Source organism: Heliangelus exortis, chromosome 1 (genome assembly GCF_036169615.1).
Source record: "Heliangelus exortis chromosome 1, bHelExo1.hap1, whole genome shotgun sequence".
In the NCBI taxonomy this organism is placed as follows: domain Eukaryota; kingdom Metazoa; phylum Chordata; class Aves; order Apodiformes; family Trochilidae; genus Heliangelus; species Heliangelus exortis.
In genome coordinates, this window is record NC_092422.1 from 190707992 (window position 1) to 190733192 (window position 25201).

General features: G+C 42.0%; 1 protein-coding gene across 3 annotated transcripts; it reads left to right on the forward strand.

The window, feature by feature from the left end:
- On the forward strand, positions 1–24802 carry SEPHS1 (selenophosphate synthetase 1). Of its 3 annotated transcripts, XM_071734123.1 has the most exons (10): positions 1001–1141; positions 2634–2715; positions 3384–3645; positions 6193–6296; positions 10416–10523; positions 11392–11546; positions 12352–12442; positions 15766–15865; positions 17309–17521; positions 23453–24802. In XM_071734123.1, exons 3-10 carry the CDS (start codon positions 3453–3455, stop codon positions 23665–23667), a joined length of 1179 nt encoding a protein of 392 aa, XP_071590224.1. In that variant the 5' UTR covers positions 1001–1141; positions 2634–2715; positions 3384–3452; the 3' UTR covers positions 23668–24802. The 3 variants fall into 3 exon arrangements, with proteins under 3 accessions (XP_071590223.1, XP_071590222.1, XP_071590224.1); XM_071734122.1 differs by lacking the exons at positions 1001–1141; positions 2634–2715 and adding an exon at positions 1–133; XM_071734121.1 differs by lacking the exon at positions 2634–2715 and having other exon boundaries at positions 238–1141.
- The last annotated feature ends 399 nt before the right edge of the window (positions 24803–25201 follow it).

Sequence of the window (25201 nt, forward strand, 5' to 3'; positions counted from 1 at the left end):
GTGCCCGGCGGCGGCCGCGGCCCCGGCATTTCTATTCAGGCGGCGCTGAGGGAGCCCGGCGCGCCCGGTGCATTGTGGGACTGGGCTGGGAGTCCCGTTCGCGGGAGGAGGCGGAGGGCGAGGAGGCGAGCCGGTAAGAGGGAGACCTGAGGAGGGAGGGAGGGAGGAGGAGGGGGGGGGGGGGTGGGGGTGCAAGGCGGGGAGATTTAAAGGGGAATTCGCCTCCGCCGTTCCGCCGGGCCGGGTGCGGGGGGCGGCGCGGCGCCTCCGAGACGCGGGCTGCTCGCCTGGCCCCGGGCCCCGCCGCCCTCCCTCAGCCCGGCCCCGGGGGAAGGGCGGGGGAAGGAGAAGCGGAGGGGGGGGGGTGCGCCTCTACCGCGCCGCGGCCGCTTTAAAAAAATCCGACGCCGGCAACCAACGGGTTAAATTCTTAGCCCGCCGACATTTTTTTTTTTTTTTTTTTTTTTTTTTTTAACCTTCTCCCTTTTTCCCTCCTCCACCTTTCCCTCCAACCACCCCCCCCCCTCTCCCCTCACGGCATTCGGCGGGAGGAGAGGGAGGGGGGGGTAAAGGAGGGAGGGGGGGTGCGGTGCGTGCCCAATGTTCCATCCCCCCCCACCCCCCCCACCCCACATCCCCCCCACCCTCCCTCTCGCGCGCGCGCCCTGGGTGCTGCCGGCTCGTGCCGCCACCCCTCCCCCGGCAGCCAAGGGGTTAACCCCGCCCCCCGCTGACATCTTACCTGCGCGCACGTGCACCCCGGGGTGAGGGGGGTGTCCTTGGGGTGGGGGGTATCGGGGTGTCCCCTGGCCCTCGGCCCCGAATTCTCCCCCTCCTTGCCGGGCCTGTGTCCGTCCTGAGGAACGGGGGTGGCCGCTGCCCTCTCCGCAGCCAGCCCGGCTGCTGCTCTTCCTTTCCCCCCACCCCCCTCCTCCCAACCCCGCCGGCGGCGGCTGCACAAAGAGCAGCGGTGAAGGCCCCGGGTTGCCTTTAAAGGTAGCGGCTGGAAATTTAAGGTGTCCCAGAGCCATGTCTCTCCGCAGCGCTCCTCGCCGCGCTCCCTGGATAAATGGTTGTTGCGGTTCCTCGGGAAGGTCTCGGGAGGTTGGGTTCCTGTTGGTTGCTTTGGGGTTTGTTTCGGGTAGGTACCTGGCTCTGCTGCTCCCTCACCTCTCCCGCTTTGGCTCCTCTTGCTCCCCTCTCTCCGCTCCTTAGGGCGGCAAGGGTTAAACTAAAGTTTTTAATATTTATTATGCCGTGCTTTTAAAGTTAAGAAACGTCAGGGTTACGAGGTGTTTTCCTTTTCTGGGGAGGGATGCTTATCGCTGGGATTGCCTCCATAGGCCGCCAGCAGTCACAAGAAACTTGGTCCTCCAAGGAAGGCTGCTGTCTGCAAAATGCATAGTGGCACACAGCTTTATTAAGATCTTTGTTAAAAAGTTATTGTGTTCTCTCGCTGTGGGGGGTTTCCCTTAAATAAAATCCTCGTTTGTTTCAGTATTTGTTTTCCAGCCGGGGAAAGCAATTCACTGGGTCTTTGCAGTTCGCAAAAAGTTCGTGGTAGGCTGTGGGCTCTGAATCTTTTTCCCTGTGTAAGTAGGTAGGGGGTGCTAAGCATATTGGCAATTACTGGTTAGATGAAGGAAAACGTTCCCCCTGTGAGGCAAGCTGCTTTTTATAAATTTCTGGAATTAATTAGAATTAAGTGTTAAAAACGAATGAAAGGGGGAGGGGGGAAATCTCCCCCTCTTTGAAAAGCTTTTGTCTCCCATTTCTGTTGACAGGTTGTTTTTCAGACGCTGTCTTTTTCTTTGTTGTTGTTGGGGGTTTTTTTGGTTTTTTTTTTTTGGTTTTTTTTTTTTTTTTTTTTTTGATTGCAAGTGCTTAATGTCTTGCCTTGGAAGACAACAGCTATGAGCTGAATTCATTGCTCATCCAAGACACGTTCTTGTAACTAGAGTTTGGAATAGTGCCCGAGCCTGGGCTTTGGAAGATTTGTTTTAAATAAGTGCCACGCCTCCCAGAGAAGGAGGGAAAGCACCGTAAAGGGGAGCTGGGCTCCACATCAGAAGTTCTCAGGGAGCTTAAAACTTCAGTTCTTACTAAGTATATTCAATAAATTAGTGGACTTAAAGGTTTGTGGAATTGATGTGCTTGGTAATGAGTGTTGTATGGGGGATATCAGTCGCACAATCTGTAGGTTTATGACTTTCTTATGTTTAGTGCAGTTGAACTTGGTGAATGCCAGTCACTTGCATTCATTTTGTTGCTTTTCAGCTTAACCTCGTCACATCACCACCACCAGTATCAGATTCTGTCAGCAATGCTGCTGAACTCTGTTCTCATTGTTAGGCAGGATCCTTGCTTTCTAAGAAATTACCACAGATGGGTCGGTTTTAGTAATTCCTGAAAACTACTTCTCTGAGAAAGATGAGTTGTATTTATCACAGCCATTCCTGTTCAGAAGTCAGTGTCTGGGTTAGGCCTCTTATTAGTTTTGGAGCGTGGTGTCTGTGAGTCAGAGTGGAAAAACGTTCTAAAATTAGACATGCATTGTTAAGAATTTTATTAAATGAGTTGCATCAGTGTCTTTTTACATTGCCATTTTAACGGGCAATTCTCTGTGTTCTCAGTATTGTTAATTGACTAAAAAAGGGCTCAAGAAGCAAGAAACTTTTGTTCTCAACATTTTTGTGTCTGCAAATGTACCAAAAGGTAAACCTGGCATGTTTGTGGGTAAACCAGTCTGCTTAAATACAGCCTCTTTGTTCTGCTGTTACCTGTACTGACAGAACATTGGGATTGTGTTTTCCCCCAAGGAGAACAGGTGTATTATGGAGTTTCAGCTTCTTGCATCAAAACTGAAGTGAAGCCATTATTAGAAAGGCATCTTGGTTTTGAGATTAATATGTTAATGGCTAAAATTGTGACCCCGTGCCGAGCTGAGTACAAACAGATGTCTCCACTGAGTGTGTTGTAGGATCAGGGCCCAGGTTGCCTTTTGGAAATTGGCCTCCATGCTCTGGGAACTATTATTTCTTTCATTACCTCTGTGTTAAATGAGGTTGGTAAGTGAGCTGGATTTTTTTTTTTTTTTTTTTTTTTTAATGAAAAACTTGTGCAGCATGTCTGGAAAATAAATTAATTCTCTGATTCGCCTGGCATAGTTATAGTTTTAAATGTTGGAAAGTAGGAAGAGGGAGCCATTCCTTTGTAGTCTTAGAGAAATGAGTTGTGTGAGATGTGCCTGCTTGTCTTAACAAGTGAATGATGTTGAGTGCTTTCCACTTTCTTTTTGACTTGTTCTGTGTGGAAAATCTGCTGTCTTGTAAGTCTTAAGAATTTCTAATGTTCCAATTTTTTAATTTTTTTTTTTTAATTAGACTGATCAGCGAAGAAACTGATCCTGTTGCTCTGGGGTGGGAAAGGCCAGCAGTCTGTGCAGGAGAACCATGTCTGTTCGGGAGTCATTTAACCCAGAAAGTTATGAACTGGACAAGAGCTTCCGTCTGACCCGATTCACTGAACTGAAAGGCACAGGCTGCAAAGTGCCACAGGATGTCTTACAAAAACTGCTTGAATCTCTACAGGAAAACCATTTTCAGGAAGATGAACAGTTCCTGGGGGCTGTTATGCCCAGGCTGGGTAAGTATTTAACTCCTCTCAGAAGTGCCTGTGTCCTTCTGTTTGGTCTGCTTGGTGATGCTATTTGTTTAATCAGTTTGAAAATTGTGTTCTGTCTGATGCATGCACAGCATCCAGAAATCTGAAGAATGAGTCTTGTGTTGTCATTTGTTGGCACCTGGGATGCAGGAATATTATTTTAATTATTTAACATCTTGCAGTGCTCTCAACTATGAAGAAAAAATATGGCCAGAAATGGCCATCATGATAGGCTTATGCTTTAGCCTCCTCCCTTTCTTCAGCAGACTGATGCCATATCAGTTAATTTCTGGACTTTAATATTGATACATTACCTTTGGAAATTTATGCAACGGATGCAAAGAGTTTTATGCAATTAGATGACTCACAGGTAAAAGTTCCACTCTCCCCTGGGTCAGAGAAAGCAAGAAGGTAAAACTTCCTTTCTTCAGCAGAGGCTGGAAGCAGATGGTTTCTCAGTTGTCACTTTTCCTTACAGTCCTTTCATTGTTCCTCACTCTGTTTTGCTCACCTGTAGAAGATGCCTGGGAAAGGCTCTTTCCAAGACCTCTATACTTGCCAGCTTCACTTTCTGTTTGGTATTTGCACTATGATGTAAAGCAGTAAGGGAAAACAGCCTGCATAAGAGAGGGAAAAAACACCTACATGGGGAACAGGGCAAACATAGGTATTTTGATCCCAGCTGCTCTACTTAATATTTATATATACTTTTATATTTATATATATATTATAAATTGATATAGATAACATTTTTAATGACATCAAATTCTGTTTGCCTGTTTAGTCAGCCTGCTTATTCTGTCTCTACTTTGTGGTGCAGAATGAATTTTTTCCTCCATTTAGGAATTTCAGTGTAGCATTTCTTCTGAAGTTATTTAATTATCTATTCAGTGTCCAATAACTTTATTTTAAATTATTTTAATATTGCTAATTGCCCGTTAGCAGAAGAATAGGTTGGAAGCCATTATTCTGGTAGAGATTGAATTCAGAGAGAGATTAGTAAGGAGCCCATGTTCTTGCTTAAACAATGACAATCTTTGTATGAAATATCTAAGCAGCAATTGTGTGTGGAGCTGGGGTGGCACTATAATTTGATATTCCCTAATGAAGGACACTTCCAGCTTCTTTTATCCCCAAATTGTTATTTATCTGAGGGGTTTTTTCTAAAATGAATAAGTTTTTCACAACAGAGTCTCCATTTGGCAAATTTCTAAAATCAGTAATAGTTTGTTTTAGATTTAATTATCTGGCTGTTTGGATTTTTTTCTCTCTTACAAAGTTAAAGGCTCTAAGCACAAATGGAGCTGCTAATAGATTTTTTTTCTTCTCCAGCAATATGAAAAGGTAGAAAGCAGACCAATGCCATCAGTATGCAGGTGTGATATTATGTAACAGGAAATCTGTTAGTAACACAAGCTGGAGAGTTCAGATCTCTTAAGAACACGGTTTTGTCCCGAGTATCCTTTTAATAGACATGTCTGTGGATAAGTTTGGTGTTACTTGCACCTCTTACCTTCAAAGGAACAGATAGGTAGCTCTTCAGCTTGTGCACATGCCTCTGTAGGAAGGAGGCAAGGTCTTCTCCAGGTGTCTCCTCCTGCCTGGCAGAACTCCTGCTCTGTGTCCCCAGTAGCACCTGGTGTGACATCAGCTCCATCTCCATGCAGGACACTACCAACTGCTGGCTTGTAGCTCTTGCTAGGTGCTGTGTTAATACCTGGGTGAAAGTTACTGTGTGGCATCTCCTCCCTGAAAACTTGGTGGTTGAAGGCTCTTGCCCTCCCAGGTATGCAGAGTAATTCCAGGCAGCTTGCTGCCAGCCCAGGAAGGGGGTAAGGTACCTGCTGTTGGCACCAGGGAGCAAGGCTTAGCTAGCATGTTGTGATTTGTCACCTGCCCCTTTTTTGTGGGCTCCTGAGTGACAGCAAATGCCTGGAGGTTGTAACATTGCTTCCTCTGTTTGACATACACACCATCAGGGAAAAGGCTGCACTTGGTGGTGTGGTTTTCTCAAAGGAGCTTCCCTGTCTAGCAGATTGTGGGTGAATCATCTTTCACCAACAGCCTGGGCTGTGACTTGTGGCATTCGTTTTTGTTCCTCCAGAAGTGAGGGAAAAATGCCCTTTATGAGAGGCTTCCATTAAAACTGTTATTATGGCTTTTTGAGATGGGAGTGATGGGAAAGTCTGTTTGCTTTTGACAATCAATTCATGTGGTTCCTTCTCACTTCAAATGCACATACATTCAAGCACAAATGTTCTTAAATCAATGTACTGTTATTATCCTGTAACAAACTGTAGAACAAGTTAGTTTAGTTCTTGCTTTCAGCTGTTTACACTTCTGTTCCAGTCAGTTTTCATTCTTTGTTTGGTTTTCCTCAAATGCTTTCTCTAAAGAAGGAATTTGCTGTGCCTGTTTAGACAGTATTATGAGTTGTATTTCACAGACGTGTTTTAGAAGTTCTCTAGTTAAAAGCAACAGATAATTAAGGTCAAAGTTAATGACCTCACTGAATTTCTGTAATTGCAGGAATTGGGATGGACACTTGTGTTATTCCATTAAGACATGGAGGTTTGTCGTTGGTCCAAACGACAGATTATATTTATCCTATTGTGGATGATCCTTATATGATGGTAAGTTGGCTAAACTTAATTGTTAGCTGTATTGTTTATTTCCTTTGTGCTTCTCCCCAATCTGATGGCAATTTTGACCATTTCATCTAGACATTCAGTGCCAGTTTGATTGACTGCACTTCACAAACATGAAGAGGGAAAGGTGTGGTTTCATCCTGTAGTCCCTTCCATGTTGGCCAAGAATGCTGCAGTGCTGTTTTCTGTAGGTGAAAGCTGGGAAAACTGCTGCCTTTACTTCAAATGTCCCTCCATCTGTTGTTCTGTGGGGTTTGGCTTGAAAAGCCCAAAGAAGGGAAAAACCATCACAGCAGAGAGTAACCCTGCATATGAACAGAACCACATTGTAATAGGCCTTTTTTTGAGGTTCTAAAATAACCAGGTAGCATGTTGGAACTGGAAATGCCTAGATGACAGTAGTTGGCAGAAGCACCTGGCAACTTTATAGTGCTTTGTGAACACCAGTTTTCCCATCCTACCATTCCCATTTGCAGATGGATACACTGAAATGACTTGCTGGAAGGTGGGTGCACCTGGGCTTCCATTCCTTCTGTGTCTGTATTTCATTAACTCAGTAGAGATTCCTCTGGGGTGTTCTTTGTGGCAGTGATCAGGAATGGCTTGAGCAAAAGGTCATGGGGCAACAAATGAACTTGAAAAAAAAAGACTTAGCAAAGCTTTAAGGAATTCTGTAGGAGGTGTTCAGTAAATGAAAATTTATGAAATTATAAAATTCATGTTTCCCATTATTTTAATACAAGTCCTTTACTTTAAGGAATGCTTTTACTGCTGTTTACATGATTTTATGCTTTATTTGCTGTCGTTGATTTATTTTTTTGTTCTTGGGGACCTGTCAAGTAAGTTTAGGACATGCAGTTTGAGACTGGGACCAACTCACACTTTTTTAGCATGTTTGACCAGGTGTTGTGCCATATATGCAGCCTAGCTCCTTTGATTTCTGTTCTAGAAGAGCTCTCTTCCTGCAAACTGGGCATCCAAGATCTCAGGTAGCCTCTGGAATAGAATTATTGAGCTGTCTTGAGAAATCTGAATCAAGTGGCTTGCTTTAATATCATGTGGGGACTCATCAGGGACCAGAGGAAAAAAAAAAAAAAATATATATATATAATATGTTGTTGGAGAGCTGAGCTCAAGTGGAGTTATGCTTTTTTTTTTTTTTCACCTTAAGCCATAAACTTGAGAGGGACAGTGTGAGGAGGCTGTGGTGAAGGGAGAGGGTTCTTTTGTGTGAATATACAAAGGTATTTGAGATGGCACAGGAATGGATCCCAAAGCCTGTGCTCTGACGAGGTTTTAGCCTGGTGTGGTGGGAGTGGAATGTAAATTTGGCCTCAGTCCAATTCTTAGAGGTTGCATCATAGTTACAGTCTATACTGTGATCAGCATGCACCAGCAGCTGTAACTTTGGAGTTTTCTAACTCAAGTCATTCACTTCTTTTTCTTGTCACCAGTCATTGTAATGTGGTGGATTGCCACTTTCTAACCAGGTTACAGATGTGTATTTCTCCTTAAAAACTGAGAACGGGGGTTCTATCACAAAAAGTCACCCAGTCACAGGAAATGTCTTGGTTGGGAGCTTCTGGGTCCTCTGCTTGCACCTCTTTATCCTGGGGACTGGAGTACCTGGAGGTGACATAGATTGACATTTTCTTGTGTGGACCAACATGAGTTGGGGAACAGTCAAACGTGATTTGATTTATGGATGGTTGTCAAGAGCAGAGAAATGGTGAGACTTAAACTTTGTGTCCAGGCTGTATAAAGGAGTGAGTTCTGGACTCCTTTTCAAGACAGCTGCTGTCCTGGTTCTCCAGCTGTTTTCTCCCTGATTTTTTCAGTGTAGGCTCACCCTGACCCATGTCTGTCAATCACTTAAGTTTTCTTTCTTGCTTTTCTGCTCTGTCTCCCTAAGTGGTCAATTCCAAACTGGTTTTGGGTTGGTGTTCCCTGGTTTGCAGTCTCTGTTGCTCTGTGCATAGAGCCTACCTGCTGCTCCTGATCTGATCTCTCTCTCTACCTGGGGACAGGAAGCAAGGAGGGAAAGTCAAAAGTGCAGATGGGCTCCAACCTGGGTGCTGTCACAGAAGAGATTAGAAAACAGCTGAGGAAAGCAAAACTGCATGTGGGCTCAGCTGAACTTCAGATTTCTGCTTCAGAAAACAGTCTTCTCTCACTCCGTCACTTTCTATTTTAGAATGAAATTTTGCAGTTATATGCAGAAAACATCTTCCTTCCTTTCCCCTTTCTCCTCTTCTTTGAGCTGGTTCGTGAAAACATTGAGTCCATGTTGTCTGAAGTATCCCTGTGATGTACACCTGTAAAATTTGTATCCAGCACAGGATTTTTCAGCTTACATGGTTCCCTACTGGAAAAGTTACAAGCAGATGAACAATGAAAATACATTTCATAATAAGTATCAAATCACTGGTAACAGGACTGGTGCTGGCCTCTGTTGTGGCTCCGGGGAGGCTCCTTTTTAGTACAGGAGCTGGGAACTGGCTGGTTGGAGAGTAGAGTTCTCCCTCTGTTCCAGGGACCTTTTTTTGTGCCTTTTTAAGAAGAACCTTCCCTCAAGACTGGGACTGGTGGTCTTACACTTCATCCTTTGCCCTTATAAATAGTTTGTAGCATTGCACTTGGATTATTATGGGTCAGAGGATCTCAGCAAGCAGTGAGGTAGCACGTGGGACCCAGCTATGCTGACCTTTGTGAATCCTGTCCTGTTTATCAGTGTTTGCAAGCCTCTGCTACTTCACACTTGAGACTTGCTCTCCCTGAGCATGTTTCAGTTGTGGTTTTACACAGGTAAAAGCAGTGTTAGACTGACTCTGACTACTAGAACAGAGAGCTGTTGTCAGTGTGGTTTTAAAAGCTTACCTGTCATTCCTAGGAGAGCATAAACCAGCAGTTTGCTTGGTTAATACTGAGGATAGTGGAGAATGGTTTGATAGTCCCTTTCCAGAAAGGAAAGTGGCATCTTTAGTGTTCTTAAACATCTAGAAATGTAACAACCAGTATCTATTAAACCACACAGTATACAGCTTACTCATCTCTTGATAGTTTAAGATTTAAACTATTAAAACATGGTCCAGTTCCAAAGATAAGGAAGTCCCCTAATGCCACTGGAAGCTCTTGAATTTATGAAAAGTTGGATTATATTTGTGTATTTCATGTCATCAGGAAGTGAGGTAATTGCCTGAAATTATTTTTTTTTTTCCAAAACTCCTAAATGTGTGACTTGATGGTAAGGTTTGGAGGTGTTTAGATTACTTTTTCTCACCTGCAGTTTGGCTTCTAGGTAAAACATTTCTGAAGTCCACATTCTATTGAATAAGCATGTAGTTGTTTTTATCATGGTGGTATTGTCTGTGAACTTTATGAGAAGCACAGATTTAAAATCCTAAAACCAGATGTTTGTTACAGTTCTGCAGCTGTAAACCTAAACCAGTTTTAATAAAATGTGTGGAGTCTTCCAACAAATAATTCATCCTGTATTTTCAAATAATCTTGCCATCCTTTAGGGCATATCCCATGTCAGAGGTCCCTTCCAAATTATTCCATGATTCTCTGATAAAGAGCTTTCTCTTCAAAGTCCTGTCTCCTGCATATTCCAATGCACAAGAGGTACAGCAATACATGATTTTTGGATTAGCTTCCCAGCAGTTAGGAGTTACACACAATGTCATCATCAGTGTCTGCAGTTTTGTGCTGCAATAAAATTAGTAGGAACGTAGCAGATTAAGTAAGCTGAGCTTGTTATCAAAGGTAGATTTCATGGAGCTTAATTTCAGCCTCTAAAATGAAGCATCCAGTCTCAACTCAGTGTGGGAGATTCCTGTGTAGTCAGTCAGAGTGTGGTGTCCAAGACATCTGGGATGAGTTCTCCCCTTACCTGAAAGGGGAGCACGTAAATGTCACCTCTGGACAGGCATAGTGCATGGAGTGGATGCTACCACATATTTGGAGTTTATTAATGCAGAAGCCTGTGGAATAAGCACCTGTCTCAGTGTGCAGAGTTGTGCTGGAAGTTTAGTTCATGGCAGGCATTTGAAAATTCACAAGCAGTCCTGCAGATGATTATGGGTTTTTTTCTTTCTTTTTCAGGGACGGATAGCATGTGCCAATGTCCTAAGTGACCTTTATGCCATGGGGGTCACAGAATGTGACAACATGTTGATGCTCCTTGGAATCAGCAATAAAATGACAGATAGGGTAAGGTTTTTGATACTTGCCTTTGAAGAAAGACCTGAGAAGCTACACCTTTAGTGTGTTTTCTCCTCAAAGTTTGAACATCTTTAAAGAAGAGGTAGTTTTATTGAATGTCTCAGTTCATAGTATAGGTCTTGCCTCATAAACATTCTGAAGAAACTTGCTTAAAGTTCAGTTTTCTGTGGCACTGTAGTCTGCTGCTGCTAATGTCTTCATCAAAATGTGGTCACTGCTTCTGTCAATTCAGGACTGTATTGCTCAAGGCAGCATTTGATTTACCAATTAATGTATCAGTCTGAATAGATAATTCTGGTTTGCTTATGCCAGATTTGTAACGTTTTTCTGAAGGAGAATGAACTGAAATAGATTGCTTTTCTTTTTATTCTTTTAATTTTTCATTTGTGTGTGAAAGTGACCAGCATGTGTATTTGTTTTGCTCTAACAAAATGGGATGTTTATTCTTAGAAGGAAGTAAGTTGAAACTTTGCAGGTCAGTGGAGGTCAAATGCAGCTTGACTTAACTTTTCCTCGTTGCACTGCACTGCTGTGGCTCTACCTGATTACAACAGCAGGATAGTTGTTCTGATTTTCCAGAAATTTTTTTACTAATTTTTTAACTTTTATAAGACCTTTTGAAGGATGTTTCTTCAGCATAAGGATGTCTCTTCAACTCTTTTACAAAGAGCTGTAAAACCATAGCTGTATGGGGTAGTGTGGAGTTTTCAGGAGGCTAAGCTCTTCTAGGGCTGTTTTTTCTGTCATCAACTATTTGCCATGAGGGCACTTGGTTTGTGTGATTGAAGGCCTGGACCAGTCTTGAAATGAGTTGTGCTGCTGTGTATGGAACTCTGATTTCTGTTTTGATCTCTAGGAAAGAGACAAAGTGATGCCTCTAATTATCCAGGGTTTCAAAGATGCAGCAGAAGAGGCAGGAACATCTGTTACTGGTGGCCAAACCGTGTTGAATCCCTGGATTGTTTTAGGAGGAGTGGCCACAACAGTCTGTCAGCCTAATGAATTTATAATGTAAGTTAAATGGTTAAACAACCAAAGGCACTGGTGTGAAGGGATGTAGTAAAAATCCTTTAAATACTATGTTGTGATCTTGTGATCTGTTTCATGATGAATAAAACAGTACCTTCTCCTGCTTGTGTTTGTCCTTAGCACTCAACAGATGCCACATGTCTTTTGTACATATTTGCTGGTTTAAGCAAGCTGTTTTTTACTCCTTCCCACCTCCCTGTATCTTTTAATCCTGTTCTCCTTTTGACAGGAGAGTTAAGCTTCTAACCTTTAAAGGTATTGAAGACTGTTTTAGAACACAGTTTTCTGTCATATTTATACATACCTTTTAAGCTATCTTCCATGTACCATTTCAATGGCTGTGAAGAACACAGCATTGCTGTCTTCATTGCATTCTGTCCATTTAACAGCTGATTTTTAATGTCCCACTATGGGGCATTTACACTGTATAAATTAATTTGTTAGTGATCCCAGTGATCTTATGCCTAGAGTAACAAAGGTCAATTTTTTCTCCTACCCTATCTTACGTTTCTAGTAAATCGAAAGAAAATGTGTAATATTTTGTGTGTCTGGCTGTGAGCATTGTTCTATTCCAAGAAAGAAGGATTAACACTTTTAAATAAGTTTGCAGCATTTTGCTCAAAAATATCCCATGGCTACAAATCCCAAGGGGTAATTCTGCAATTAGTCAGGTTTTTAACTGTGTGACAAGCTACATGGGTCTGTGAAAATGTAATTATCAGCACTTACTCCTAATAACACATGTGAATCTCACAATGTAATTAATGTATGAATTCTTTGTTTTCAGGCCAGACAATGCAGTGCCAGGAGATGTGCTTGTATTAACTAAACCCTTGGGAACACAAGTGGCTGTAGCTGTCCACCAGTGGCTAGATATTGTGAGTACACTACAAAAGAAGAAAGAGGGAGAAGGCACATGAGTTAGAAGTCCTTATTCCCTCAAAATGACAAAGTTCAGCAGTGTAATAAATGTCCTGAGGGCTCAGTTGGGATTATTCTGTCAATTCTCTCCTTCCTTGGTGTGTCAGCCTTACCTGTTTATGTGCAGAGCTGCTGGAATCAAGACAGTTTACTTTTTCTGGTTAGTGGCCCCATGTTAATTGCATCTGATTTTTAGTTAGTTCTCAGGCATTATTGTACTAAACAATTATTTACTAACAGAACAACAGGCTACCACCCTGGTAAAGTTATGCCCTACTCCACCTGCTAAAGTAATTGGCAAAAAGCTTATTGATGGCAGCTAGGCCAAGATTGTTCTGTCTGTGCTCTTTCTGCTTGTGTACATGGATTAGATTCACATGTATTACCCTGTGCATTCAATAAGAATATTTCTAGCAGCATTATGGATGTAGACATACTTCCATCTGTTACTTCAGGCAAAAATGTAACTACTGAACTGAAAAGTGACTGCAAAATTGGCATCTGGTTATATTGTCTGGCTCCCAGTACATGCCTTCAGAATTATAACTGCTCAGTTTACACTTGAAAAAGATGCATCTTTTCTACTTTTTGGACTACTGAGCCAGTAGACTGGCAGAGGAGTGAACTGGAATCTACTTTGTCTTGGCTGGTGGCCACTACATTGTCAAATGAATTCTAATTACAAATCTTGTGTTAGCAAAAGTGGGAGAGAATCAGCATAAATCTTCATTGGAGTCTGAAGCATGAGCAACAAGGAAAGAATATTTTTCTCCTTTTACATAGGGTCTGGCCTAGCAATTTTGACCTCTGCAGAATCCTGCATTTTCCAGTCAGATATAAGGATCAGGGCCTCAAATAATGTCGGTGTGAAAATGAAGCAAAACAACAAGACACCAATTTTATAGTATATTTTCTGGGTGTATTTTTACTTCTTAACATGTCTGTTACTGTACTGGCAAACAGACTTACAAGTTGAAGAATTTCCACATATTTCAAGTACTTCTAATTTCCTTGACTGTCAACCAGGAACACTTTATGGTCTGAAAAATTAGGACAGCAGAGAAATAAATCCTATTACATGTAAACACAATATATCTCTGATTGTGGTAGGAAATCTCTGAGTAGCTGTGTGGCCTTTTCTTTAGCTTTGTTTTGTGAAAGAGAAGGGAATGTGAAACAAGAATTACCTCTCACAGACCCAGTCATAAATGAAATTTTGGTACAGAATTTGGCTTTGTATTGAAATATGGGAGAAGGCACATAGTACAGCAAGTTGATGCATAGGCAAGAAAGGAAAACTGGATTGTAGAGACATGTGGCTGCAAAGTGAATTTGAAACAAAACCCAGAACAACCTAAAAGCTGAGATACTCACACAGAGCAGTGGCAAATGAGTTCCTGGTGATGAGTGAATGGGGGATCCAAATGGAGGCAAGATTTGTCCCCCTTGCCTGTTGGCTGCCAGCATTGTTGCAGCCAAGCACCAGCTGTGTTGCTGGCAGCAGCTGCCACAGGGTGCAGAGGAACAGACTGCTGAGTCTGCAGGGAGCTGGGCCCCTCACAGCCCCAGGGGATCAGCTCAGGGTTGTGCCAGGGGGGGATGAAGCTTTTTGCTGTGACCTTGGCTGCCAGGATGATGATGGGGACTGACTGAGCTGGTCCACAGCTGGGAAATGGCATCTCTTGGCTTTTTCCTCTTTCAGCTGAAAAGCATGAAAGAAGCTGATGAAATGTCTCTTCAGAAAGGGTTTTCAAACCCTTGCTGTTGTTTGCAGACTCTACTTGATGGAAATCTAAGCTTGCTTTTAAAAGTTGTTGGAGGCTATTTGTAAACTTTCTGACTTTGTTTCCTCTCTACTAGCCCCAGTATCTGATTGCTATAGTGGAGAGGAATTGCATCTAATTTATATCCTCCCTGTTCTTGTGGCTCTTAAAGCCTCAGCCTTGATTTCTGCTTCCAGCTTATTTGTGATTTCCATTCCCATCATCTGACTGGCTTCCACAGCCCCAGAAATGTATTTTTGAAAACGAAGAAACTAAGGCAGTTTTCAAAGCTGCTCCAGATTCTCAGCCATGCCCACAGTAAGAAGTCAAGCCCACTGTTCTTCCCCCTCTCCACTAACCTCATTTATGGTTTTTTGTGCTCTTTCTTAATTGATCAGACCCAGTTCAACCTAATTTCAGAAGCTCTCATCTTACTGCCATAATTCCTTGCTCTTGAACAAATGGTTTTGCCAGAGTGGTCTCTTTCTCCCTCCTGCCATTTCTGGATTCTTTCTTACACTACTTGAAGTCAGCTCTCACTGGTGAAGGATAAGAGCCTCTGACAAGATCCCTCTCTGGTTCAGCATCACATACCAGTTCTTTGTAGTTTTTGCACCTTGGGTTTAGTAGGAAGTTTCTTCTGTGTATTTATTCTGTGGGATGACAGGGTGTAGGCGTTGTGGTATCAAAACCCTTATTTTTGTTTACTTTTAGTTCTCTGATTTTATTTCCAATACCAAAAAAAAAAAAAAAGTTTGTAGCATTTCTCTTAACAGCTAAATGGTTGCTTTGTTTCATTCTGGATCTGGAATTACTTCATCTTTGAATGAAACAATTGCTCTTTATAAAGGTATCATTTCCTAAATTGTTCTGAGATCCTTTGGGGATAAAAGGCATGTGATGGGGGCATGAGTCCACTCAAGACACTGGAGAGAGGGTGGAAGGAGATGCTGTTATTAAACTGTAGTTTATTAAACTGTAGTTTAATAAATTTTAAAGTTTATTTAACAGTAGTTATTAAACTGTAAAGGATGCTTGTGGAACTGCCTTAATCCTAGCTCACTGGAGTTATTACATCCTGGCTTAGAATCCATCCCTCTAACCAAGACTTGTGTGTATGAGTGGCCTTTTTTTTAGCAAAGTGTCCAGATGTGAAATCAGGAATTTTCTCTTAAAACCACAGAAGCCTGAGATTACAAATCTCAACAAAGTTGTTTTCATTTGGCTTCAGGATTTAGAGCCAGACAGTTGCCTTGAAGGAGTTCTTTGCTCTAGGGTAGGGTTGTTCCACTCCACTCAGCTGTTTGAGGTGCTTAAATCTTTCAATGAACTTCACTTAGGTACAGCAGAGTAAGCCACAAACCTCTGACTATTGAAACTATTGCCCCTCTTTAACTGAGTTTAAATAAAAAAACTACAAGTACGTTTTGGATGGAGGAGGTTTTTAAAGTGATTAGGGTGTGCTTTAATACATAGAGCTGAAAATCTAAAAGAATCACTTTTATTTCATCTATTAGCCAGAGAAGTGGAATAAAATCAAACTAGTGGTAACGCAAGAAGATGTAGAACTGGCATACCAGGAAGCAATGATGAACATGGCACGACTGAACAGAACAGGTAAGAAGAGTTGTGTGTTCTGGGAGGGCAGAGGGAAGGTTGTGGATTCCTCCAATTCCATACTTGGTTTCATTTCACTGGGGAAATGTGACAAAGCCACTTTATCCCTTCTTTCTGCCTCATCTTTCTGTTCAGTGTTCACAAAGCAAACAAATTTAATATCAAGTGCCCTCTTTTAATTATATAGCAAAAAAACTAATGCTGCTGGAGATGATAATGATTCATGTGAATGCTGCAAGTAACATCCCAGTTAGAGTTAGAGGATGTTTTAAAGAGAAGTATATTGAGTTTCTTCCTTCCTTGCCCAGAGAACACGAGGGCCTGACTGTAGTGAGGTTAAAGTTTGAAATAGAATGAAAAAGGAAAAGCTCTTCATTTTTATATGCTTCAGTTTAAACTTCATTTTTAAATTTTGTTTAAGTTTTGTTTTTTCAATTTTGGTAGGGGAAAGGTTCTGCTTTGACCCTTGAAATTTTAATTCAATGTTTCCCTCTGTTGTTTAAAGTAGTACTAGAGGACCAGAGAAGTGAATTAGGTGTTTCATTACCTCTCAGTTGAAGGAACTGGGAAGTTAAATACCTCTTCCATGTATTCAGTTTTCATTGCCATTTGGTATGTCACCCCCCTGATTTTTCATTTTTTTCACAAAGTCTCCCAGGAAAAAGAAATGACCAGGGTTGTCATACAGAAAAGACAATCCTGCTTATATATTGGGAAGCACCAAAGAAGGGCAAAGCATTCTTGGTTTTATTTTTCTCCACTTGTCAGGCACCTTTAACATCACTTTATTCTTAACTGGAGCTATTGTCCTATGTGCAGGGGTGCCCTTCACAGACCCAGGGCTCTGCAGTGGCAAATGCCCAAGAATTCCATGAATGCATAGGTGAGGAGGCTGGGGGCCTTCCCCCACAACATGCAGGCTTTGTTCTGAAGCTTTTAAACTTTAACTGTCCAGAAATTAAGCTGTGGTGTGATGGTTTTATGGAGGGGCAGGGAAAGAGATGTGAGAAAACTGACCCAAGATGAGTCTGGGAAATGGCATCCTTGTTCTTAATGAAGCAAAGCTGAGCTCAGAACCTCCCTGGCCCTCAGCTTTGGGAAGTTTGGATCTGGAGCAGTCCTCTGTTTCCTGGACTGCTAATAAAAATTCATAGCACATGTCTGATAGGGCATGCTCATAAATGTAACTTTAGTGTTGGATTTTCAGTATGATTTAATACCTTAAATACAAGTTGAATTTTTTAAGGATTACATGCAGTATTGGTGCATTCCAGTTCCCTTCAACCATGACTTTTCTTTAATTTAACAATAACCCAGTCTGATTCAGATTAAACCTCTGTAACTTCATTCAAACTTTGCACGATATTACTGAAGCATTTCATTTGTTAATAATTTTTTTTCTGGTTTTTTTTTTTTTTTTTCCCCTTCCTCCCTCTCTTGTAGCTGCTGGACTCATGCACACTTTCAATGCACATGCAGCTACAGACATCACAGGATTTGGAATCCTGGGGCATGCACAAAACCTTGCCAAGCAGCAGCGAAACGAGGTGTCCTTTGTTATCCATAACCTTCCTGTCCTTGCTAAGATGGCTGCTGTCAGTAAGGCTTGTGGAAATATGTTTGGCCTCATGCATGGGACTTGTCCAGAGACATCAGGTAGGTGACACTTGTACCACCCTCTTCCTTCCCTGCAACTCCATGTTAGCATTGAATGACATTTCAAATGCACAAATCATGTACTTTGCATTCAGAATCAGTTGGTTTGCTGTATGGCCAAGCTAAAATGAGCATTAGCCATACGACTGTTCACAATTAAGTTCTTCAGCCTAACTTCCAAACCACCATCCTATTCTGAATGCCTTCTATACAAAACTCTTATTATAGAAAGCTTTGCTGGATCTGGAACATTTTGCAGTTAAAGTAAGTGATGATTCTGAATTCTTTTGAAACCTATTTTTCTCTCAGCTGTTAATTCCAGAACAGTGAGTATCTAAAAATCCCAGCACAACTGACACAGTTTTCTCAAAGGTAAAGCCAGCTGCTATAGGTTTGCCAGTAAAATGAGTGGTGGTTTGCTTCTTATTTAGAGTGTGTGTGTGTAGTTTAGTTCAGAGTGGGCCAGTCTCAGTGACTGGGGCCTTCTCTGTCCACAGCATACAGACATCCAACTGTATAGATTTTTCTCCTTTAAGCTTAGGAAATCTGACTTTAAGGGGCTGTGACTAAAAGCAGAAACCAAAACAAAACGAAGTTGCTGTTTGACCCATTCATTACTTGAGTTCTCTGTTTAATAAAGCTGCCACTTCTAGTGACAGTGAATGCAACAAAGATGCACTGAGGATTGGGCTGTGGACACTGATTTCATTTCAGATCAACATTTTAAGAGTCATCAGGTGACAGGGCCTTCTGATGTTTGAAAGCTGCCTTAAGTGTAGGCCACTGCTGACTAACATGATCACTGTTTTCTGCTGCAAGTCCCTATATTTCATTTTCCCCTTGAATCTTTGGTCCTGTTCCATTTTTCTTTAGTCTGACTTTTTTCTCTTGGGGAAATGGAGAAGATATAGCAACAAATCTGTCTTTTATCTCATTTCTCCACCCTCTTCCTGCTCTGTTAAAGTGTTATCCAAGTTCTCTGCAGTTCACAAGAGAAGGGGGGCCCCTTGAAGCAAAACAGTCTGAAGATCTGGAAAGAAGCATCACAGTGAGAGCCATAAACTTTTCCCCTAGTGAATACACAACTTGCCATGATCTGCTGAATTGTTCTTTAGCCATCTGTGTTTAAAGAGACACTCTGTCCTACAGAGAATGTATGGCTCAGATGATGTAATAGGAGATGGTACATGAGCCCTCCCAAGAGTTCAAATCCAGTGTCAGTCAGCAGAGACCAGAAATATCTGGTGGCAGTTTGGCAAGCTCTGTCAGTAAGATTGGTAGCACCAAACAGATTGTTACTACTCACATGACAAATGCTACCAGCACTCTACTTATCACTTGCATAGAGTCCAAAAAATAGTGTGGACACAGAGCTGGAACTCCAGGTTGCTCTTTCAGGTGAGTGGCTGTGGCTGAGGTTTGTGTAGCAGTTGGCATGGGAATGGTTTAAATGCAAACTGAGTGTTTGAGTCTTCAGAACTGCCCATCCTGCACCCCAGGGATATCCATTTCTGTCTTTTCACTGAAGGAATGTAAAACAGCATGGATGTACACACTGCTCTGAGAGTACTTGGAAGCAGAAAACAGTTGACTTCAGAATCTTTTTTTGGGACTGAGGGCAAGAGGTGTCTTTGAAACACTGAACAGCTTGTGCTTCAACATACATAGATGATGATGGAGAAACCAGCAAGACATACCTGGTTATTTGTGAAGTTTAGGTGCCTAAAAAATGTGTATTGGATTTCAGCACAGCATTATATTTCTTGCACTATAGGTGGCTGTGGGGATTTTTCCCTTGTAGGGCAATGTCTGCCAAATCCTAGGAAGATCCATAAGCACATGGAGACAACAGCTCCAGTCTGTCTACTGCAGCCCCATAGGCTCTGGGCTTACCCTGGGTAGCCTTGCCCAGTGCAGCAATGTAAATTAGCTTGAGCATGGTGTGCTGGGGTGGTTCATTTGCATTCAGACCCTTGCTGCTTCTGCATTTCATGTCCTGGGATTGATTTATGTGAAGGGAAGTGTCTGTCTTGCTGCACCTCTACAGCCAGTTGTGAGGATGTGTTTTGGGGGGCTGCTCAGGGATGTTCATAGTGTAATATAGATTTGCCCTTTCCCTATTGGCTTAAACTTCCAGAAATGCTCTGTCTTTAGTTTCTTCATTTGTGAACAGATGTTTTTCAGCAGTGAGCAGGCAATGAAAAATTTACAGGGAAAACTATTTGCATGGGTTTTGAGACTGTTGTGGTCTTTTTCCAGTGCACATTTGCTGGGCACCTGTTGACGAAAGTCAGTGTTGGCAAGTTATTTTGTCATCTGTTCCATCCTCCAGGCAGGCCTGCTTATGGTGTGGCTTTGTGTTTTCTTAAAATTGCAGTTTACTTGGTTTTGTGCTGTCTTTTAGGTAACTATCTGCTAATGGTTAAAGTTTCAGTCAAATTTCCAAATGAATTAATTCTGTTTCTTAGACCTGACTACTTACAGAATTCCTTGGCATGGGATATTCATGCACATGTGTATTTTTGCCAGTCCTTTTCTAATAACTATGGAACTGTTGACTGGTGTTGGCCAATCTTTTAGTACCTCAGCAACTCAGTGTTGCTACAAATTTTATAGACAGGCAGATGGGTAGAAGGGCTGTGTTAGTACCTGACAAGAGGTAAGGCTGATGATCTCATGCTTTTGTCTGTCAGTGTGGGAGAAGTCCATGAAGCAGGAGCAAGAGGCCCTTGGTTTGAATTCATGAACTGCTTGTACCTCTGCTCTTAATTGCAAAGTTTTGTCTAGGCTGCTTCAGAATTTTTCTGTGTCCATTTCCTCTTAGCAATACAGCAGTTAAACCCAGCAATATTCAAAACCTGTTACCAAAAAAAAAAAAAACCACAAAAAAACCAAAAAAAACCCAAAAGCCAACAAAAAAACCCTTTTATTTTTAAAAGGTAAGTCAGGACAGGCACCAGGTGTTTGCATCCTTTCAACCCCCAAAAGAAGTGTGCAGCAAACTCTCAAACCACCACAGCAGCTTGTCATTCTTTCTGCTTTGTCTTCAGTTGTGCTTTGGTACACCAAGATATGCTGCTTGTTTCAGTGCAGAGGGGCATTGCTGCTTCATTTGCCACAAGCACATTGCAACAACTGAAACTCCTGGTACAAGTAAAAATGTAGTTGTCCAGGGGATGAAAAGCAGAGCAGCTGGGGTGGCTGGAAATAGAGAACAGGAAAGAGCAGAATGCAGAGTGGAAAACGTTAAGGACCTACCCAAAGAGTTAGAGAGATTGATCAATCTAGCAGAGAAAAATTACAGTCTTGCTACTGATAGAGAGCAGCCCCCAGCCTTGGTTACAGGTTATTGATCAAACTGTGGGATGCAGCCAGAAGGTGGGAAGTGATTTTTTTTGATCAGAAACTGGGATTTTTGTACATTTTCCTGATCTTACTGAAGAATGTTAACAGGGCATGTGTATGGGTGAATCATATTGCAGAAGGAGAGTGTGTGGGTGAAAAGGTAAATGAGTGAAGGTTAGTTTTGTGCTCTTATTTCCTTTTTCACCATACTTCTCCCTTCTGGCTAGTTAGCACATTCTCTGCACTACCACTTGTGAACCTCTTCCCTGATTTGCACCATGACACAAGTTTCTCTTCAGTTTTGTTTAGAGTATTCCAGGTTGGAATGAGATATTCTTGAAGATCCCTTCCAACACAAACCATTATATAATTCTGTGATAATGGCACATAATTCCTTTGCAATTGATTTGTCCCATATAATGTAGCTTAAAAACTGTCTTTCAGGCTTATAGAATTTATTTGTTGTTTGTGATGGAACATTTTCCAAAGTTTAAGATCTGGGTGACACACTCATTTGCTTCATATAGAGCCCAAAAGAAAATAAATTCATACTTCCACATATCTTTATGAATAACTCCTCATGTTCAGTTACTGCTTCTTTCTCATGGCCTGAAATTAAAAGTGTGGCTTGTCAGGACTGTTTGTGTGGAAAAGGAAATGTAAAGGTGCCCACAGTGCTAAGAAGCTGCCCAAGGGCTGCAGGGGAGGAGGAGGTCACAAAGAGCCCAGGGTGGCCAGCTCACCAGGTGGCTCCTTGCCCCCAGGGTTGGCTCAGAACTGGTACCATGAATGGCTGATGCCCTTTGCCTAGAGGCAAGACTGGGTCAAATAGGTGTTTGAGAGCAAAGAAGCCTCAGCACATGCCTAAATTCCCCTTTGAATGTGCTCTCACCTGTGCTCTCCAAACATTTTCCAGTGGGAGATGGTATTTTAACAGCCCTTACAAGAGGCTGCTGTGTGTCAGAATACAGCACAGTGTACAGACTCCTGTAGCATGTAGAGCTTTGCTAGTTAATTAGGCAGCTGCAGATGAGTTTGGTGCTTTGCAGTGCTTCAGACACTTGCAGCACAGCCTCAGTGTGAAAAAGGTAAGGGGTATAGAAAAACTGAATACTCTAGTAATGAAGGGTTGCAAAAACATTTAAAGATTTGGCCAGAAGCCCCTGGAAATTTGTGCCAGAGCTGACAATTAAACTCACCCTAGTAATTCACTTGCCCAGGCACCTTTTTCAGTGTTCCAGGATTCCTACAATTGAAGTGTTCATAGCAGGCTTGCTAACTAGCTATTGTGCTGCTCCTGAAAAGCATTCATTAGTAAAGAAAATATTTTTCAGTTGTCTCTAAGAAAAAAAAAATCTTATGGGAAAGCCTAAAGAAGTTTAGAAAATTCCCTAACAAAGGAGTCAAAAGGACTGTCAGAGGGAGCACTGGATCAAGCCTATGTTTAATCTTCTGCCTCTTGCATTCCCTGGGAGTAGTCCCTACTTTGAATTATTTCATGGCAGACAATGGGATTACTTGCAGCATCAGCTGCTACCAATCTGTGGCAATAGGTATCTGAGTGTGACCTTTATCCAAAATGTTTCTGTGGAGAGGTGCTTTGCAGTCCTCTGTTGGAAGTTGACAATGCTGGAGTTGTTTGAGTATGTCACTTGTTGGCATCAATAGGATGTCTTCTTGCCAACATCTTTTGTGTGTGTTTGGCCTCATTTACATACCCACCAAGCCCTGAATTCAGACACAAACTTCTTTCTGCAGAGCAGAGCTCAGACTTCCACCACGGCTCCTCTTGGGCATAGAATCATAGAATTGGCTGGGTTGGAAGGGACCTCAGAGATCATCAAGTCCAACCCTTGATCCACTACTGCTGCAGTTCCCAGACCATGGCACTGAGTGCCACATCCAGTCTCTTTTTAAATATCTCCAGGGATGGAGAATCCACTGCTTCCCTGGGCAGCCCATTCCAATGTCTGATCACCCTCTCAGTAAAGAAATTCTTTCTAATGTCCAACCTAAACCTCCCCTGGCACAACTTGAGACCTCTTGTGCCCTCTTGTCTTGCTGAGGGTTGCCTGGGAAAAGAGCCCAACCCCCCCTGGCTCCAACCTCCTTTCAGGGAGTTGTAGAGAGTGATGAGGTCTCCTCTGAGCCTCCTCTTCTCCAGGCTGAACACCCCCAGCTCCCTCAGCCTCTCCTCATAGGATCTGTGCTCGAGTCCTTTCACCAGCCCAGTTGCCTCCTTTGGACCTGCTCCAGGACCTCAATCTCCTTCCTGAACTGAGGGGCCCAGAACTGGACACAGGACTCGAGGTGTGGCCTCACCAGGGCTGAGTACAGGGGCAGAATCACTTCCTTGGACCTGCTGGCCACACTGTTCCTGATACAGTCCAGGATGCCATTGGCCTTCTCGGCCACCTGGGCACACTGCTGGCTCATGTTCAGCTTCCTGTGAATCCAATTCTGCATCCAGCAGAATCCACTGAAGTCACCGAGCGCTTGTCTAAATTTGGCAGACCTAAGGGTGAAATGCTTTGCAATCAGATGTTTCAACGCTCTGCTCTTTTTTTTTTTTTTTTCCCTTTACAGGAGGCCTCCTCATCTGTTTGCCACGAGAGCAGGCAGCACGTTTCTGTGCTGAAATCAAGTCTCCAAAATACGGCGAAGGTCACCAAGCGTGGATTATCGGCATTGTAGAGAAGGGTAACCGCACAGCCAGAATTATAGACAAGCCACGGATCATTGAAGTTGCACCACAGGTGGCCACTCAGAATGTGAACCCCACGCCTGGTGCCACCTCTTAATAGAGATGAAATAGCTGTTTGTTTTTAAATAGATCTATTCCTTTATCATCCTGCGATTTAAAGAACTGTAAAAAAAAAAAAAAAAAAAGAAAAGAAAACTTGTGTCTGCACATCTGGTGGCCTTAGGTCAGTTTGTGAGTGGATACAATTAATGAAATAAAATCCATTGCCTTTTTTTCCTGTTACATTAACTGAAGATGCACCTAATCTTGAGGCAGCTTCTGAGTTGAGAATTATATTGTTATCCAATACTGTTGATTCATTTTGAATCTTTAGACACTTATCTCTTGCCGCATAGGCTCTTTTTAAAGGTGCTTTCACATAGCACAGACATTACCAGTAGTAGTGTCAAATAGCAGTTTGTGTCCTTTCATTATATGTATATTTATCATGTCTAATTTGGATGCCTTGAGTGATATTCCAGAAAGGCAATAAATTGATAAGCGACACAGTGGGTTTACCCAGTAGTAAGAGGGTTGCATGATTACATTCAATCTTTGATTTTTTTTATTTTATTTTATTTTATTTTATTATTTTTTTGTTTTAATTTTTTTGTAAGCTTTAGTCTTACCAAGAGCATCTACGACCCTGGACATTGCTTGGTAGAGCACTCTGTTGAAACAAGCAAGTGCTGACTTTGCATGGGAAGCGCTTCAGAGTCGAAGGAGTCATTTTTAATTTCATTATTTGTAGACCTGACAATATTTACTGTATTATCAATGATTGTTTTCTTTATTGATAGCAAGGAAAAATAATTCTTTTTTTGCAATGTGATTGGATGTGCTATAGTGCAACAAAGGTTTTGCAGACCAAAAGGAGGTTACTGTATAATATTCATTTACAATTCACTATATAAATAACTACACAAATAATTTTTAAATATAATCCAACTAAAATAAACCTCTGTTCTGTGGATGGTAGTGTTTAATACATTTTATATTTTGTATAGTGATTACAAGCCTTTTTTGTTTCTTTAAAATCAGCAACTGTTTAGTATAATTCTTAGTATTATTTTATTCTTTGCTCAACTACATTTTTGTGCACGCTTTTGTGATCTGTGTTTAAAAATCTACATTGCCAACATTGCAGCTTGAACTGAAGCTTGTTATTCAAAATAAATATTTAATTTTTTTTATTCCTCTTGTATAAATGCATGAACTTTTTTGATTCCTAGCTGAATTACAAATGGGAAAAAGGAGAAATCCTCCTTTTTTCTTTTTCTGTTTTGACTTTCTCTTAAGTGTAATTATACTGATAGTTGTTACTGCTCCTTTGTTCCATTCTACAAGCTGTGATGTCCAGTGGTAATCCAGAATATGTCTGCTTGCCACAACTGGGGGCAAATTGGTTATCTCCAAGTATATTACCCACTTTATTTTGTTTATTTTACTCATCAGCACAAAGCATGGAATGGTTCTGAATTGTTTCCTCTGCAAGTCCTGGCTGTGAGCAGCCCTGGGAGTGGAAGGGATGCAGGGTAAGCTGCCTGACCTCTGACTGCTGAGAAACCCACCCTGCAGCTCTGCTGCTGAAT